This window comes from Anabrus simplex, chromosome 5 (assembly GCF_040414725.1).
Source record: "Anabrus simplex isolate iqAnaSimp1 chromosome 5, ASM4041472v1, whole genome shotgun sequence".
NCBI lineage: Eukaryota > Metazoa > Arthropoda > Insecta > Orthoptera > Tettigoniidae > Anabrus > Anabrus simplex.
Window position 1 is genome coordinate 72,100,151 of NC_090269.1, and position 19,728 is coordinate 72,119,878.

The 19,728-nt window shown below is 40.8% G+C and overlaps 1 protein-coding gene across 1 annotated transcript in view; it reads left to right on the forward strand.

Moving 5' to 3' along the window:
* The window catches only part of synr (sayonara), a 128,919-nt gene that overhangs the window by 33,052 nt on the left and 76,139 nt on the right, over nucleotides 1-19,728 (forward strand). The window contains exon 3 of the mRNA XM_068227768.1: nucleotides 7,600-7,726. Within this exon, the coding sequence (XP_068083869.1) occupies nucleotides 7,600-7,726 (127 nt within the window). The remainder of the gene's footprint in view (nucleotides 1-7,599; nucleotides 7,727-19,728) is intronic.

Here is a 19,728-nt window from a genome sequence, read left to right on the forward strand (position 1 = left end):
GAAATGAACCGAGTAAAATCATGGTGTTATTGCATTTTCTGTAACCCTATTGGTTATTTCATTAAGAACTTTCAAACTCGAGTACACACAATATTTTGGCCGACTAGAGTGATGACCACACTTCTCCGGAGGCAGATACCTCTCGCAACTCGGCCGACACAACCCAGGTACAAACACAATCTCAGTGACCGAAAATGTCCATGATTTTGTGGTGACCGCAAATGTCTGGACACCTTCCAAAGCACAAATATCGTTCACGGAAACATTAGGAAAAGTCCTTTATAAATGAAGAACACAAATACTTTATCGTCGTTGAGGAAACCTAACCTCGTGTGTCACAGTGCTCATCCTACCCATGGGGCCGATGACCTTAGATGTTAGGCCCCTTTGAACAACAAGCATCATCATCCTACCCATTATTTTGCTTAAGATTGGTCACGGCTCCCAGACACATATTCTATGGATATGCAGTCCATCAGAACTATATTTTCGTTGTGTCCATTTTCCTATGCTTATGCGTAAAGGAAAATGAGCCTTACCGTACCCTACTATAGGAATGACTGTTTGCGCGACGGAGTTACTCACTCCTACTGTATTTAAGGTTCATGGCTGCCTCATTTCCGGTCCGAGTCCTTTTCCATGTCAATGAAACCTAAAATCTGTGCCTGTTAGTGTGATGTTAAACCACAAGCTAAAGAAATCAACTCAAAATTTGTCCACTGGGACTGCACTGTTTCCCCTAGAGGCAATTAAAACGCATTTCATAACAGTCTAACTGTCGCAATGTCACAAGTAAACGATACATGCCTTGTGTAATATAATAATAATAATAATAATAATAATAATAATAATAATAATAATAATAATAATAATAATAATCGTCATCATAATCGTCAATTTGAACGACGCGCCTTATAACAGGCGATCTGTGTTATCAATCTAAAACTATGTATTGGAGGAAGTTTGGACCTTTAATCTTCAGATGTCTCTAGCATCGACTTATGTGCCCCCTCTGGCGAGAGGACGGACAATTAATTTTCAAGGGAAAATCTTACTTTTGTTAACTTGAAGTGTTTGTAGATTTTTTTGTGCCGAAGTTGTCAGCACTACTTGGCTTCCTTCTTCCTTAAATTATTAGCCAATCAGAAGTTCTTGTATATATATTTGTGGCCAATTAAAATTGGGGGTGCGTACAGGCATTCTGTCCAGAGAGTTCTGGGACTTCCCCCTCTGCTATATAGACTGGGCGTCATTGGGTCATTATGTCTTCTTCACCGCTCCAGTCTGGAAGACATACGGTGTAAGTGGAGGCAGGGGCAGTCTTGCGCGTCGTCGGAAGGCTCACCAGCTCAAGGTAATGGCATACGTTTTTTAAAAATGTGATAGCTCCAGACAGTGAATTTGAGGGGAAGGTTTCAAAGTTCTTTCTTAGTGTAAAATTCTAAAGTTTAACATCAGCATTTAAAAGTAAATTTTCAGGGAAGTCTAAGGACACTCTTTAAATCCCTGCAGGGAAATATGTAACTTAGGGAATAAGGAGTGTTCACCTCCTATTCATTCTCATTCAACTTGGTATGGGGTCCACTATGATTTTCTAAAACTCTAAATTCTTCAAAGCCTTTTTTTTGGAACCTAATATTTTTGCCATCTAGTCACCCACTGTAGTATAAGCTTAGCCTCTGTGACTTCGGGCCATAAACCCATATAGGATTTTAAGTGTTTTTCAAGAGGAGAGCAAGTGCTTCGCCTCCAAGCATTTTGTTCATGGCCGAATTTCTTAAACCGATTCTTTCTGTACATTTAAGCCATTTAGAATGGGCATATTGCTCCTGTTTAAATTCTAGTTATGTATAGACAATATTTTCGGTCAGACTGTCGAGCAGAGATGGCAATAAACACTGTTTTCCAAGTGACCTAATGCAAAATTCTGATAAGGAACTTGTCTTTTGAGAGGCTGAAATGTTGTAAATTTTGGAGCCCGGTCCCCTAAAGTGTAATTGAGTGGAGCAATTATGCTCGTTGATAGAATGTACCTTTAGAGCAAGAACGTTCATTCTCTGTAAATTGTTGTACCTGATTTGGACTTACAGTCCAACCTTGTTACACGGGCTGACAAGCTCCTAAACTGTTACTATTGTTGCTTACTCAGATTATCAATCAAATTTTAAAATCAGAAGATAAAAAGGAAAGAAATAAAATTTCAATATTCAGTGTTTTAAACTATACTCCGATCTTTTCTCTGTCCACCCATTCACCATGGCACCTTCTTACACATCTGGAAACCACGATATTTCCGTAATAATAATAATAATAATAATAATAATAATAATAATAATAATAATAATAATAATAATAATAATATAAAGAAAATAATGTTGCTCCTCTCGAACATTGATATAGGAATTAGAAAAAGATGTCTTTGAAGACTTTCGTCTGAACCGTGGCACTGTATGGAAGTGAAACAAGGATGATAATTAGCTCAGAAAGAAAGATAATAGAAGCTTTTGAAATGTGGTGTTACGGAAGAATGCTGAAGGTGAGTTGCATAGATTGAATCACGAATGAAGAGATACTGAATCGAATTGTTGAGAGGAGAATGATTTGGCGAAATTTGACCAGAGGAAGAGACAGAATGATAGGACACATCTTAAGACACCCAGGATTTGTACAGTTGGGTTTTAAGGGAAGTGTATGCAGTAAGAGCAGTAGGGGCATACCAAGGTATGAATATGCCAAGCAGAGTAGAGCAGATTTAGGATGTAATAGTTACCTAGAAATGAAAATGTTAACACAGTATAGGGTGGCATAGAGGGCTGTATTAAACCAGCCTATGGACTGATGACTAATACAATAATAATAATAATAATAATAATAATAATAATAATATTATTAATAATAATAATAATTGCTTTGTTGCCTTACGTTCCCTCACCAACTTATATGGTTTTCGGAGTCGTCGAGGTGACGGATGTTTGTTCCGATGAGCTCTTTTACGTAGCAGTAAATCTATCGACACGAGGCTGGTGTATTTAAGCAACTTCAAATACCACTGAATTGACCAGCAATCCATCCCACTAACTTTGTGTGAGAAGTCTAGCGCTCTTCCATCTGAGCAATTCAGCTCGGTAGTGTAATTTGACTTCTTCATCAACAACACTTGAAAATATCCTACAAAGCAGCCTGGATTTCTGTAAGCAAGTGTCGTATTGTTGCACGATAATTCCAGGCTAAACTCAGCCATCCTCATACAATATCATTGGGGAGCACTGCACCGTCCTCTCATCGCATTGCCTCAATGACGCACATCTGTCAGGACAGCTGAAGAAACATTTTCTGCAGGTGAGAGAGAATCGGTGAAGTTCAGTTATCGGCCCTGTCCAGACTACAGAAACTTCTTTTCATTGGAAAGCGTGGAAGCTTTTAGTTGTACAGGATTTCGTGGTCAACTAACCGTACCTTACGTTTTAAAGAAATTCCGAAACGTATGGGCGTGAATTTACACTGCAAAAATTCCACATGCCAGGAATCAAACTCTGGTCATCTTGGTGTGAAATCAGCGAAGAAGTCACTCAGATATCACTCCTTTCTCGGTACTTAAGTATAATTTGTAAATATATACTGGGTCTATATGTAAATATATATTCGAAACCGGCTGTAACATCCGACTCTTTCGCTGAATAGTCAGCGTACTGGCCTACGGTTCAGAGGGTCTCGTGTTCTATTCCCGACCGGGTCGGGGATTTTAATCTTCATTGGTGAATTCCAATGTCTAGGGGGCTGGGTGCTTGTGCTGTCCCCAAGATATCTGCGACTCACACACCACACGTAACAATATCCTCCACCACAATAACACGCATTTACCTACACATGGCAGATGTCGCCCACCCGCATCGGAGGGTCTGCCTTACAAGGGCTGCACTCGGCTAGAAATAGCCACACGAAATTATCTAATTATTATAGCGGCTATAACGACTCCCAAGGGACCGCAAATTAACGGTCGTTATAGGCGATAGTCGCTCTAACCGGTCTTTTACTTTTTGTTGCTAAAAAGGTGATATCACCGGGCGAGTTGGTCGTGCGATTAGGGACGCGCAGCTGTAAGCTTGCATCCGGAAGATAGTGGGTTCCAATCCCACTGTCGGCAGCGCTGAAGATGGTTTTCCGTGGTTTCCCATTTTCACACCAGGCAAATGCTGGGGGTCTACCTCAATTAAGGCCAGGGCCGCTTCCTTCCCAGTCCTAGCTCTTTCCTATCCCATCGTCGGCATAAGACCTATCTGTTTCGGTGCGACATAAAACAAAAAACTCATATCTGTTTGATTTAGGCTGCACACTTACATGGTTAATTAACAGAATTTGCAATACGGTATTTGTGGAGTGGAACTGAGAAGAATTTGTCCTCTAATGTTTACACAGTAGTGCACCAATAATATGTCAGCGAGCGAGTTGGCCGTGCGGTTAGAGACACGCAGCTCTAGGCCTGCATTCGAGAGATAGTTCGAACATCACTGTTGGCAGCTCTGAAGATTGTCTTCCGAGGTTTCCCATTTTCACACCAGACAAATACTGCGACTGTATTAAATTAGGACCACGGCCAGTTCCTTTCCACTCCTAGCCCTTTCTTGTCCAATCGGAGCCGTAAGACCTACCTGAGTCGGTGCGTCATAAAGCAAATTTTAAAAGAAGTCAGCATAAAACAACATAATACGTGAAGAAAGAAGTAGTAACAATGTAAATTGATCAATAATGTTGTACATGATCTTGGATAATACTATAAATGAGGTGTTCTCTCTGTCCTGACATTGTAGAAATCGCTGAGTGTGATATACCCAATTCCTTCGCGATGCTGACGTTTTTATCCCTATTTTGTAATCGCCGTATTATATGTGACCTTTCTTCAATATGTAATGCTTTCCGTTTCTTTTCCGACACATTCACGGTGTTGCCTGCCTTGACTATTAAACATGCAGACTGATTTTTACTGTAGATTGTTGTCAGCAATCCCCACACACGTAACAAACAAAAATCGACACTGGACGTTATAGTCGATATTTTTTTTAAATTTTTTATTTGTTTGCTAGAGGCTTTACGTCGCACCGACACAGATAGGTCTTATGGCGACGATGGGATAGGAAAAGCCTATGAGTTGGAAGGAAGCGGCCGTGGCCTTAATTAAGGTACAGCCCCAGCATTTGCCTGATGTGAAAATGGGGAGCCACCGAAAACCATCTTCAGTGCTGCCGACAGTGGGGTTCGAACCCACTATCTCCTGGGTGCAAGCTCAGAGCCGCGCGCCTCTATACGCACGGCCAACTCACCCGGTAGTCGATATTTTTATCCAAAAACTTTAATAAAAATACTCCGTATTAAGACACTCCATATTATACATTATGCCGTTATGAGCTATGTCGTACTTAGCGATTTTTAAATGTTAAATTTGTTAGGTTCACGTTCCTTTTCCTCAGGATCTAATAAAGTTATGATAATGAAATTTGTTCCACATATTCTTCATAGCTAATTTAACATATTAACATAGCCATTATTGGATTGGGCTTCAGATGAGTCAGAAAATAAATTTTTTAATGTGACAAATTTGATTTACTTTTTCTTAAAATAAACAGCCAAATCTCAGAGAGTATTGCTTAAGTAACGAAATCCCTCCGTTAAAATGTAAATCAATAAAAGACAGTTTGATGGTGAAAATTACGCAGCTCTGTGATACATAGTCAGGTAGAAAAAGAACATATATTTAAAAAATAAGAAACTGAGAAATATGCAATCAAAACTTTTCTCACGTGTGTTCATATCTCGGTGCATCTCTGTCCCACACAAAGGAAAATCTGGATCTTCCTGTGATTCATGCAAGTCTTTTAGGTTTCGTTTAGTCTTGTCTCTGGATTCCCTAGGATAATTTTGTTCTTCCTGAGCCATTATTTCAGCTTGTCGTAGTCTCTCTCGGACCAACTCCTGGATGGCATTGAGACAGTTCCTTCCTACTTTTAGCCCTAACTTCTGTAATACTTGACATTTTGCAATGCTATTTTTATTAAAATTGGACACTGCATCCAGAAATCCAAATATTAATGTTTTATTCTTTACCTTACGAGTGGGATGTTCCGAAATGAGTAAGGTAAATTTTCCACTTTAGTGGCTGTCGCGTACAATACTTTGTTCCATAATATGGGAAATTTAATGTTTTAAAATTAAATATTTGTTTATCAAAAATTATAGCATGTCTACTCGCAGAAAGTAGCCGACCATAGAATCCTGTATAACGCTGTTAACGATTTATTTCGATCTCCTGAACCTCCATCTTTCTTTGACCTACTTGTCCCAACTCGCAAAACCAGGATAAATCCATCACTTCATAATCCGTATCCCGCCAATCTCTTGTTCAAAGAACTTCATTTATCAGCACTCCAACCCTCCTTAACACTTTATCTTCTGACAGGAACGTGGATTTTTTTCTTCGTATGACCGGGCGAGTTGGTCGTGCGCTTAAGGGCGCGCAGCTATGAGCTTGCATGGGAGATAGTGGGTTTGAATCCCACTGTCGGCAGCCCTGAAGATGGTTTTCCGTGGTTTCTCATTTTTACACCACGCAAATGCTGGGGCTGTACCCTAATTAAGGCCACGGTCGCTTCCTTCCAACTCCTAGACCTTCCCCATCCCATCGTCGTCATAAGACCTATCTGTGTCGGTGCGACGTAAAGCAACTAGCAAAAAAAGAATTTAAAAAAATTTCTTCGTATGCCTCCTTTAATTGAAACTTCCTTAATTTTACCTAGCTAATTTTCATCATATTCCTTTTTTCTCTTCTTATGGCTGTACAATGTAATGTACATAATGTTTACTTATTTATTTTTTTACTCTAATATACCATTACGTATGTGTTATATCTGTATTTATCACACTGTGCCTAGCTATAAGTTCTTCTCTTCGTTTTACTTTCAATCCTTAATTTTTCTCGTTCTTTCCTTTTTCCTTCATGTTTTATTGTTAATTGTTGTGTATCTACAGTTTTTTTTTGTTTTTAATTTTATTCCGCCACTTCTATCCTTAGATGATTTTTCCTCATTGTTCTCTCACTCACTTTTATGTTTGCACTGTACTACTCCATTGGTTTTTGTTTTGCAGAACTCTGTAATTCGGCTTTTCGCTGTTGTAGTTCCCAAACAAACAAACAAACAAACAAACAAACAAACAAATATATAAATAAATAAATAAATAAATAAATAAAGTCCTGCATGATCGAGGTGGCCGTGGCCAACCCAATCCATACAATAGTTCGTGAACAAATGACAAACAAGGAGTGGCCAAATGATAAACATGGAAGGAAGTTCAGGAAATTAATGCTAGAGATGAAATTTCAATGAATACTTTTTAAATAAAAATTTTCCAAAAGAAGCTACTGAAGCGTAAAAACTCATAATTAGTACACTTTTGAGAGTGGAAAGAAGTAAAATCGCCATTGTGCGGAATAAAATCATATGTATCACAGCCATGCAAGCGTTTAACGTATATTTTTATGCAATGAGAAGACTTGTTATCTTATAATTCTTATTCATTCAATCATTCTAGTATTTTCCTTTGTTACAGGCACTTGCGCGAAACGAAGTTGCGCTTCTCAATAGACGAAGAGAGGAGATTGAAGAGGAGGTCAAAATAACTACAGCGAAAGTAAATTACTTGCAAGGACTTTATCAGCAACAAGATGCTTTACTTGGTGAGTCAATCATACTGGATTAATTTACCGTAGCTAAGGACAGTATCCAGTTAAACGAATGGCAATAGAAATGACGGGCATACGCAATAAACTGCATTATTATTATTATTATTATTATTATTATTATTATTATTATTATTATTATTACTGTATTATTATTGTCCGGATCCATGGCTAGTTAGCATGCTTGCTCGGGGCATGAGTGTGTGTGACGTTTTGAGCATTAGATTTTATCTCAGATACCGTATTCTCACATACACGCAGGTCGCCTATACGGCGTCAAATCGAAAGACCTGCACAAGGATTCTCCGGAGGCCACACGCTATTATTATTATTATTATTATTATTGCTATTTGCTTTACGTCGCACCGACACAGATAGGTCTTATGGCGACGATGGTACAGGAAGGGCTTAGGAAGTGGAAGAAAGCGGCCATGGCCTTAATTAAGGTACAGCCCCGGCATTTGCCTGGTGTGAAAATGGGAAACCACGGAAAACCATCTTCAGGGCTGCCGACAGTGGGGCTCGAACCCGCTATCTCCCGATTACTGGATACTGGCAGTACTTAAGCGACTGCAGCTATCGATCTCGGTTTATTATTATTATTATTGTTATTATTATTATTACTAAGGGTAGGAGATGGACAGAAACGGCAGGGCCTAGAATACTGAGCAAATAATAACCACAAAAGAAAAGAAAACTTAAATTTTTGAATCGTTTTCTTTCTCTTTTGTTACTCTTTCCAATAATCAACAATAATAAATGATAATAGATGAATAAATAACCTAAACAAGAGCTCACTCAGCTTTGAAGATATTCAGGGCAGAATATACCCCAATGATCAATGCTCAGTAGCCTTTGCAAGTAAATACAATTATTTGGTATAATTTTACAACCGGAAAGATTGAGCTCCCAACTTGATAGACACAGAGTTCAATTAATGCACTACCGGGGGAAACGAACTCCCAAACTTCAAGATCTCGATCATGTAAAATATAAGGCACCTTCTTACATAATTCCCAGAGTAGGAAGAGTAAACGTTAAAAGCTTTTAGACAGTTGACGCTCGCTGCCCTTGTTCCACACGAAAGCAACTCGGCGCGAAAAGGCACGTAAAGCACATCGGACATTTCGACTGTCATTTTCTCGGAAACGGTCGAGTGTCTACGGATAACCTGAAACATGTGTGCGCTTATTTCGACCTTTCATTGAGAGAAATTTCTGGGAAATCGGCTTGTTACATTTGGGCGGGTTCCTCTCGTGAGTATCCTCTGAGGATAGATTACAATATAGAGTGAAAGGAGATAACCAAATGGGCACTTACCGATTTCTTCTATATTACTTTACCGGCACTGGAAAGATGTAACAGACTACGAATTTCGCAGTTTTGAAAATCACACCGACATTTATTAGAATGAAATTTCATCGGGCGAGTTGGCCGTGCGGTTAGGAGCGGGCAGCTGTGAGCTCGCATCCGAGAGATTGTGAGTTCGAACCCCACTGTCGGCATCCCTGAAGATGATTTTCCGTGGTTTCCCTTTTTCACACCATGCTGTACCTTAATTAAGGCCACGGCCGCTTCCTGCCCATTCCTAGGTTGTTCCTGTCCCATCGTCGCCATAAGACCTATCTGTGTCGATGCGACGTAAAACAAAAAACAATAAGAATGAAATATCTGATCTGACATATTATAATAACGTAGTTTAGAAATAGTCGGCCTTCAAGCTGAAATTAGAAGAGGAATGTTTGATTTTTAGTAATTCCTAATGATGATGCTTGTTGTTTAAAGGGGCTAACATCTATGGTCATCAGCCCTAGTAATTACTCTGGATATTTAGTACGCAATTTTGAGACTGCGCAGTCAACTATAAATAACGGCAACAAGGTCTCTGAAATAAGTTACGGAAAATGTATGGGCATGATGAACCCAACAATATAAGAGGGGATACGTCATCCATGTTTCCTTAACGTTTTGGTTAATCTCCAGGTTCATATCTCTTATGCCCTGCCACGTAGTACACTGAACAGATCGTTAGGAGTGAAGAGTGTTAATACTAGCATTTAAAACTCCCAAGCGAAATCCATGGGGTACACATAGGGAATTCCATCCGGGCCCTTATTTCTAATCCCGGGATTTCAGAATTACACTTGGTCAGTCCCGGGATTGAAGGTTACAAATAAAAAATAAGAAAATCTTACAGAAATCAGCTGTTCAATCAGCAAATCAAAATTTAGAAAAAAATTCAACATAGGTTACGGTATACACCTAGCTAATCTAATCATTCTAACTAACCAGACTTAGAGTCAGACTAACCAGATTTAAAATCATTCAGTCTCTGTGTCAAAATTATTATTTTCCAAGAATCAATGAGATCTCTTTAAACTCATATAAATTTCAAAAATCTTATTTAACAAACTATGCAAATAAACATTGGAAATTAACAAAAATCTCTCTGAACATAGACTAAATAGACGACTTTCATGTAACAACATAATGGAAAGGTAGGAAGTTTGTTAGCAAAAATTATTTAAAAATAACATTAATCAGACACATTTCATATTTCTGGTAAATATAAAGAAAACTAATTTAATAGGATATTCTAATTTGAATTGCGAAAATATGATCTGAGAAATAACAACGCCTCCAATGTCTCATCACCAAGCCTGCTTCTCAATTTGTTGCACATAACGTATATTCAGCTGCTGAGAAAGCGCGGTCAGGTTCGATGGAAGTTGGAGGAATCGTTAGTAAATACTTATAAGCCTGTTCTAAGTTATAACTCCGAGTAGAATATGAAGTATAAGTTCATTTCCTTCTTAACAATTTTTGAAAATTAATTGTCATTTTACGCTTCAGGAGACAAAATTTTCATGCTGTTTTCTATTTCCAGCTGAAGCTTTTCTTTGAGCGTCAAATCACTTTTTCTGTATTTGTAGACTCGGAAGGCATATTTTGTTCTTCTTCTTTGTCACCTTTTTTAACAATTAACCTCTCAAATAAAGAGACAATCTGGTTTCATATCGGGACTTTGCTCGGCTTGAAAATGTACGCTTTATTTTATCATCGAACGCCAACGCCACATTGTCACTATGAGGATTTTGTAGGTAGCATAATACGCCACTCACCTCATTTCTTCGGCGATATTTCATGCGCTTGTGTAAATGTATCTTGAATTTAGAAGCCAACTCGGAGCTATTGTCATTTAACTGCTTTAAAAAAACATAGGGCAGCATCAGACGTGCATAAATTCACGTCAGTGCGACAGAGTGCTTCTACAGTTAATTTGACTGGAGCCAAGACTTTAATGATTGCATCGATGAGCTCGAAATCGGACTCTTCCAACTGCACTGGATTATTAAAATCTATAAGCAACTTTTGACTCTACATTTCAAGAATACAAAACGCTAGAGCATAGTGTAGAGGCTGTTCCATCTGGTTTTGCAGTCAAGTAGTAAACTTTCCTCCTTTCCATGATCTATCTTCACATTATTTTTGAGGAATGGTATCATTATTCAAGGACGCACTTTTGAAAATAAGAACCAATTTGCGAACTTTTCTATTCCACCCTTGATGTTCTGGTCATTCGTCAAATCCGGGCTATTTTCTGTTTCTTCAAGGTCTAATCCTGTTTCAAAATCTTCGCTGTCATCATTATCATCAACATCATCATCTTCATCATCATCTGAGTCTACATCGTGTAACTCAGTGGACTCATTTTCTGAAGCCGATATACAGGGTATACTTTCGTTATAAAGTAAGTCGCAAACGGTTAAGTGAATGTCATAAGCAAAATAAACTTGGTACTCTGCATTGACAAGTTTTCCGACTTTGAGCATGACATTTGTACCGTCGGTTACGATTTAATATGGCCGGGCGGTATTTACACTGCGCTGTTTTGCTATCTTTAGCGATCAAAAAAATGGCTCCACACCGACGTTGCATCTCCGTCTTTTTTATGTTTGACGTAAATTATTTCTTCAGATAGAAACATAATCACTATAGTCGGTCCATAAATACATTAAAAGAGAAAAATGCATCTTCTTCTATATAAATAAAATCGTAACAACCGTTTGTCTGTACATTGAACATTTTGGCGAAATTTCCGTATAGTTATGCGTTTCAGTTGTAATAATGACCATCTGCATAAATTTTATCTTTGGTGTCTGTTTGTCTGTTTGTCACATAAGTATGTGAAATATAATATAAAATGTAAAAATTGTACCCAAATTTCACCCCATTCAAATATCGTAACTCAATCGAACCCATAAATATGGAAGCTACGAGAAAATGTTTTAAGACCAAGCATGTAGAGCGATAAAAGAAACGTCCGAGAGTGCAACCCGTTTGTTAATATGATCTATCGTTTAGGAGCAGTAAATCTCGAAAGAAGGTTTGCACTTACAAACGTGCCCCTGCTTATCTGCCATCTAGATAAATATAGACTAATCGTAACGACCGTGTGTCTGTACATTGACTATTTTGGCGGAATTTCCGTACAGTTATCCGTTTCAGGTGTAATAATGACCATCTGCGCATATTACTTAACTTTGGTGTCTGTTTGTTTGATTGTATGAGTTCTTATAACTTGAAAACTACTGAATGTATGTCAACCAAACTTGATATTCAGAATCCATCTGTCCTTGAGTAGGTCTTAGGACCAACATTATTTCTGAATACCTAAATTTACTGGGGGCTTATCCGTAGGCGGAACCATGATTTTGCACTCCCTCAAAATATGCACATCCGAAATTAATGGAAATCTACAATCCTTAATGGAAATCCATTCCTAAAACTTTTTTCTCATGTGAATTTTTAGACAGGAGGATTAATAAGTGAGATATCATGAACGGTCGGTTTTGCAGGTTAAGTGCAGGGTACCTAGCCCAAAAGGTGTTGTGCGTGGAGCAGATTCCTATATAAATAAAATCGTAACGACTGTGTGTGCCTGTACATTGTCTATTTTGGTGATATTTTCGTACAGCTACCCGTTTAAGGGGTAATAATGACCATCTGCATATTTTGGTGTACTTTCCTGAAAGTCCTAATTTTTACTCCCCTTACCAAAATCAAGACTGCGGCATAATCTGCCAGACGATCAAGAAAATTGAAATTTTGCAAAATTATACGTTTTAGCCTGTAACGGACGTAAAACTTCCAAGATCGTTAATTTTTTCATTTTTTATCCCCGAAAAACATCGAAATATGGAATCCATTTTAATGATGGCGCAGAAGTACATTTCGAAGTATTTCGTGGGATAAGCGGGAAGTCCTATCACATAACGGATGGCACAATCTCCGTTGAATTTGGGGTGATCTTCAACCTTGTTCTTACGACTTTTTGTGGTATCTGCATCCCTTATACGTCAGATTCGTCCCTATTTCACGATTTTAAGTAAATTTGGACTTTTTACCTGCATAACTCATACATAAAATCACTTTCAGGAAAGATAGAATCAACAAACTCTACACGAATATTATCCTACCCATTAACCATATGTGAGCTAAATGTTATGTCACATAATTATCCGAAAAGTAATGCAATGTAAGATAATCTTACATAAATTTCAAACTGTTCAAAGTGTTTAACTCAATCTGACCCATGAATAGAAGAGATGGGAATAAGTATCATAGGACCAGCCATACAGGCCGCTAAATACTGCGTCTTATGATACAATCCTTTGTCGATATGACGTACCGTTTAGCAGCAGTTAATCTGTAAATGAAGGTCTGCAATATTGGAAACATGCATATACTTTCGTATGTTGATCTATATATGTTCACTGACGTCGATTTGTAGCGATCAAGAAAGGGTGTGTCTGCTATTGTAATCAGTACTCCCCACACCGACTTTGACTGGCAGTAGGAATGGGGTCCTTCTCCAACTGCTGTATAACTGGCATTAGTAAGGAGGGCTTACCATCGTAATGAATAATTCACTTCTTGATTTGACTTGCAGAAGGCAAGGGAGCATGCAATTTTGTTCAAAACTTCATTAACCGATTGTGTTTGTCTGTAGGTAAGGGTGCCCGCCATTATTAACAAATGTACCCATCTAAAATGTGAAAAGCATTAGGCATACTGGCCTGCTATTTTAATGGAAACTCACCAACTCTGCGTTACTGGCAGTAAGCTGGCTAGCAGAAGGAAAAAAGGGCCTGTCATTATACTGATAACTGCAGAACTCTATTTCGACTGGTAGTATGGAAGTTGCCTGCCATTATAATAAAAACTCCTCAACTGTTATCTGTCTGTAAGTAGGAAAGGAGGCCTGCCGCTTAACGAAAACTCCTCAAATCGATTGTGACCGCGCAGTAGGTGATGGGGCCTGCAAGTATAATGTAAACTTCCCAACTCGATTGTGAATGGTAGTAGGCAAGTGAGCCTGCCGTTATCATCACAACTCCGCAACCCACACTTTACATTGGAAACAACGTATGGGGACCTACCATGCTATTTCTCGGATAGCGCTAAGATACATGCAATTTTAAAACAATCTTATTTACTGCACGCACAGTATTTACTTCGATATCCGTATACAATATAGAATACCGTAGCGAACCACGGGTGCATTTGCTAGTTAGTGAAATACAAACATAACTTCTCAGAACTGCATGATTTATATTCGTTCGTTATTAGACTGTGCTGGTAGTGGTACAGTATATACACTGACTGACAGAGCAAATGCAACACCAAGAAGGAGTGGTTCGAAAGGGATGAAAGTTGGGGAAAAAACAGAGACGGCACGGACGAATAATTGAAGTTTATTTCAAACCGATATGCAGGTTACACAATGCGCACGGCATCAACTCAGTAGGATGTAGGACCACCGCGAGCGGCGATGCACGCAGAAACACGTCGAGGTACAGAGTCAATAAGAGTGCGGATGGTGTCCTGAGGGATGGTTCTCCATTCTCTGTCAACCATTTGCCACAGTTGGTCGTCCGTACGAGGCTGGGGCAGAGTTTGCAAACGGCGTCCAATGAGATCCCACACGTGTTCGATTGGTGAGAGATCCGGAGAGTACGCTGGCCACGGAAGCATCTGTACACCTCGTAGAGCCTGTTGGGAGATGCGAGCAGTGTGTGGGCGGCCATTATCCTGCCGAAACAGAGCATTGGGCAGCCCCTGAAGGTACGGGAGTGCCACCGGCCGCATCACATGCTGCACGTAGCGGTGGGCATTTAACGTGCCTTGAATACGCACTAGAGGTGACGTGGAATCATACGCAATAGCGCCCCAAACCATGATGCCGCGTTGTCTAGCGGTAGGGCGCTCCACAGTTACTGCCGGATTTGACCTTTCTCCACGCCGACGCCACACTCGTCTGCGGTGACTATCACTGACAGAACAGAAGCGTGACTCATCGGAGAACACGACGCTCCGCCATTCCCTCATCCAAGTCGCTCTAGCCCGGCACCATGCCAGGCGTGCACGTCTATGCTGTGGAGTCAATGGTAGTCTTCTGAGCGGACGCCGGGAGTGCAGGCCTCCTTCAACCAATCGACGGGAAATTGTTCTGGTCGATATTGGAACAGCCAGGGTGTCTTGCACATGCTGAAGAATGGCGGTTGACGTGGCGTGCGGGGCTGCCACCGCTTGGCGGCGGATGCGCCGATCCTCGCGTGCTGACGTCACTCGGGCTGCGCGTGGACCCCTCGCACGTGCCACATGTCCCTGCGCCAACCATCTTCGCCACAGGCGCTGCACCGTGGACACATCCCTATGGGTACCGGCTGCGATTTGACGAAGCGACCAACCTGCCCTTCTCAGCCCGATCACCATACCCCTCGTAAAGTCGTCTGTCTGCTGGAAATGCCTCCGTTGACGGGACGGCGGCCTGGCATTCTTAGCTATACACGTGTCCTGTGGCACACGACAACACGTTCTATAATGACTGTCGGCTGAGAAATCACGGTACTAAGTGGGCCATTCGCCAACGCCGTGTCCCATTTATCGTTCGCTACGTGCGCAGCACAGCGGCGCATTTCACATCATGAGCATACCTCAGTGACGTCAGTCTACCCTGCAATTGGCATGAAGTTCTGACCACTCCTTCTTGGTGTTGCATTTGCTCTGTCAGTCAGTGTATATTAGACTGTGCTACCAGCGCAACCAGCAGGAAGTTGCACATAGAGGAGAGACCCATCCCTTATGCATCAAGTGCGGTAAGGCATTCAATCATCTCACTCACACAGGAGAGGAAATTTACTAATAGACGCATTGTGGTCAGACCTTCACGCACAAAGGTGATGAACAATACAGTCATGCGCTAAACGAGAACAGGCATTTACACACCGAAAGACGCACAAATAACGCACTGAGAGTTTCGCTTCACGGAGTCTATTTTGCAAATTTTTAAAAATGATGTCAATCCCGGAAATCCCGGAATGCGGAAAACTTAATACCGAAAATTACGGGATTGAAAAGCGGTCGGGATCCCGGGAGTGAATCGTCTAGGAACACAGAAATGATCAGAATCTCTACTAGCGAACGGAGTACAGACATGAACGCGTGACTGAGGATCGTACGGTACCGGCTGTTTACATGTGCTGTGCAGTTGGCAAGCAATACAGTAGTGTGTATTGCGTGACTCAACACATGTAGGGGAGGATAGTTGACAAGCGGGATAACGGGAAAGAGAAAATGAAAGCACTATTTCCTGTAAGTTCTCGCGTTTGTGCCCAGCGCCGCGTGAAACACGCTACAAAAATGAAATAAAAATTTTAATATTCACAGTATATTCGAAACATAAACAATTAACAGAAATCAATTATATGTAAACATATCTCCTCAATGGCCTAAGGACCGAGCGAGTTGGCCGTGCGCGTAGAGGCGTGCGGCTGTGAGCTTGCATCCGGGAGATAGTAGATTCGAATCCCACTATCGGCAGCCCTGAAAATGGTTTTCCGTGGTTTCCCATTTTCACACCAGGCAAATGCTGGGGATGTACCTTAATTAAGGCCACGACCACTTCCTTCCAACTCCTAGGCCTTTCCCATCCCATCGTCGCCATAAGACCTACCTGTGTCGGTGCGACGTAAAGTCCCTAGCTAAAAAATGGCCTAAGGACTGTAAAGTCGAGCTACGTAAGGAAATCTAAATAATGTAAAGAAGATGTTTGGCATTAATAGCGGTGTGCATTTCCCTTTAACACCTATCAAAGTCCGGCTCCATGGCAAAATGGTTAGCGTGCTGGCCTTTGGTCACAGGAGTCCCGGGTTCGATTCCCGGCAGGGTCAGGAATATTAACCATAATTGGTTAATTTCACTGGAACGGGGCTGGGTGTGTGTTGTCTCCATCATCATTTCATCCTTATCATGACGCGCAGGTCGCCTACGGGAGTCAAATCAAAAGACCTGCATGTGGTGAGCCGAACTTGTTCTCTGGCACTCCCGGCACTAAAAGCCATACGCCATTTCATTTCATTACATATCAATACTCAATAATAACGTACGGAACTACTTTGAAGTTAGTTCATTAGCCTATATCAGGGCCTCTCAAACGCCCAAAATCTCACGCGTGCAACTCGAGGCGCAAGAGCTCCGTGCACTGTGCATCGGTCCCGCTCGGCTCGGCTCGGCTCGGCTCGGACCAACGCCTCGTCTCTGGGTTACTCGGCTAAGTTCGGCTCAACTCAGCTCGGATTTGGAGCGCTACGGAGCAAGTGTGGAAGAGGGAGACATGGGGAGCGAGCGAGACAAGCGTGAGGAAAGAGAGAGTAAGCGCTATTGGTCCAAATTGAGGAGTGGGGGGGTCTGCACCAAGCGCATGCACCCTGGGAGGCCCTGGCCTATATCCTAGGATATTGCCCTATAAACGCAGCCTTTAATACCATAGGACGTGCCTGCAATGTTTAATTTTATTACATACCTAATGTTACGTGAATATGTCATTTCAATAATTGCTGTGTAATATGGCGCACTTTTACATGCACAAAATGTACTGTGTTTACCGACATGCTTCATAAAACAAATTCACTGTGCTCACCCGAAAATGGCAGAAGTTTTCATACTAGGATTTCAGTTTTGTACGCCAGTCGGTTTAAAGGTAGCTTAGCGTAAGATAATCACAATCAAGACGCGACATTAGCCGGGCATGATGATCAGACGCTGCTCTGTGATACGCCGTCATTACTAGCAAGGATGCATGTGAGCGAGCGACACGTCAGTATACTACGATAGAGCACCACCCAAGGTTATCAACCAAGAGAACTTGAACGACTACATGCTACATAGGCTGACATATAATTTGTTGACGTTTGAACTTATATTTCTTTGTCGATTTTCCGGTGAGCTTTCACTACACTAGAAGGAAATAAAATACGCTAAAGATTGACTTTTGTTTCAGAACACTATGCTTCTTCTTTTACAATTGGCTCTACGTCGTACCGACACAGATAGGTCTTATGGTGACGATGGGATAGAAAAGGACTAGGAGTAGGAAGGACTCGGCTTTAATTAAGGTACCTGGTGTGAAAATGGGGAAACACGGAAAAACCTTCTTCATGAGTGCCGACAGTGGGGTTCGAACCCACTGTCTGCCGAATGCAAGCTCACAGCTGCGCGCCCCTAACCGCACTGTCATCTCGCTCGGTAGAACACTGTCTTCTTACAATTTCCGTAACTTGTTTTCGAATATTCTTTATAACAGGCCCATCTTCTAAAACGTTTCTCCTGCAATCTATACATCTGTCCCATTCTAATCTTCTTCTTCGCTTTCATGAATTGATGTACCCAAAGCTGTATCTACAGATAAATTAACAACCTACCAACGCAGTATTAGAATATTTGGAGATACAAGGAATAATTAAAACATTGGACTTAGACAAGAACTACAACGAAGGTAGTTCAAAATGTCTATATCTCTCTCTGTTTATTCTATAGAACTTCGAAATTATTTCTTCAAATATCTCCTAAATACTTAATTTCAGGATTATTTTCTTTCGGTATTCAGGGGATAATATACAAAGTTGACTTTGAAAAACTTACGGATAAATCGAAGAATATCAGGAATGATGGATGGTTCAGGTCGGTAGTTGTAACACTAGAAAGATTGCAACAATATAAAAATATTATTCATGATAACTACAGTAGTTCTCTCAATTTCCTCGAGCGACGACTTAAATGTTAAGCAATAACCCCCTACCATAATAACCAGATTTATGACTGCCTGCAGTCGCCTTTGTTGTGACCAATAGCAGATGGCTCGTGACCAATACCACACTTGCCCTGTCAGTGACAATCGAGGTGGAGGACTTCACAAGCCTGCCGGCCCTTGAACTGGCTCTCTTGCACGCAGTTCTGTCTAGTCTCATTGCTCACTCTCAATAGTTAAAAAGGTTAATTGACAACGCCGTGTCTTAGGTTTGGGAAATCCTGGCACCCTGCGAACAAGGAATGTAAACACAGCCGGCCTGCTAGGCTTCAAAAGCGTGCCTGTCGTTAACGAGGAAATTTCAAGTTTATTTAATTTCAAAATTTAAACAAAAAATAAATAATCAATGGGTCGAAGAAAATGAGCAGTAAATTGATGTATCAAGCAATGTACAGTGGTATAGGGTTTCCTCTTCTAGGGCTGTACCGTATTTTGAAATAAGGTAGGCCTGTTACTGTATTGTGAATATTTTGTAAACTCCGTCAATATTTTATCCTTGTATTTCACCGTCAAGAGCCTTGGCTCAGGTGCCTTTTCTTGAGTAAAATATAAAAAGTACTTAAAGACTGAAACTAAAACAAGTTCGCCACAGACGCAATTCCATGTATTAGAGTATATTGATAGATAAATATTGTAGATATACTTTTATACAACTTGGCTACTTTGTGAGGGTTGTGTCACTGGAAGCTTGCATTTAGGAAATCGCTAGATTAAACATCACCACCATGTGCTCTGAGAGCATATTTCCGTGGTTACCCATTTTCACAACCAGGCTAACGCCGATGTTGTATTTAAGGGCAGTGCTAAACTGTTCCTGTCTCTTCGACGCGAAGTCAAGGCGACGTTA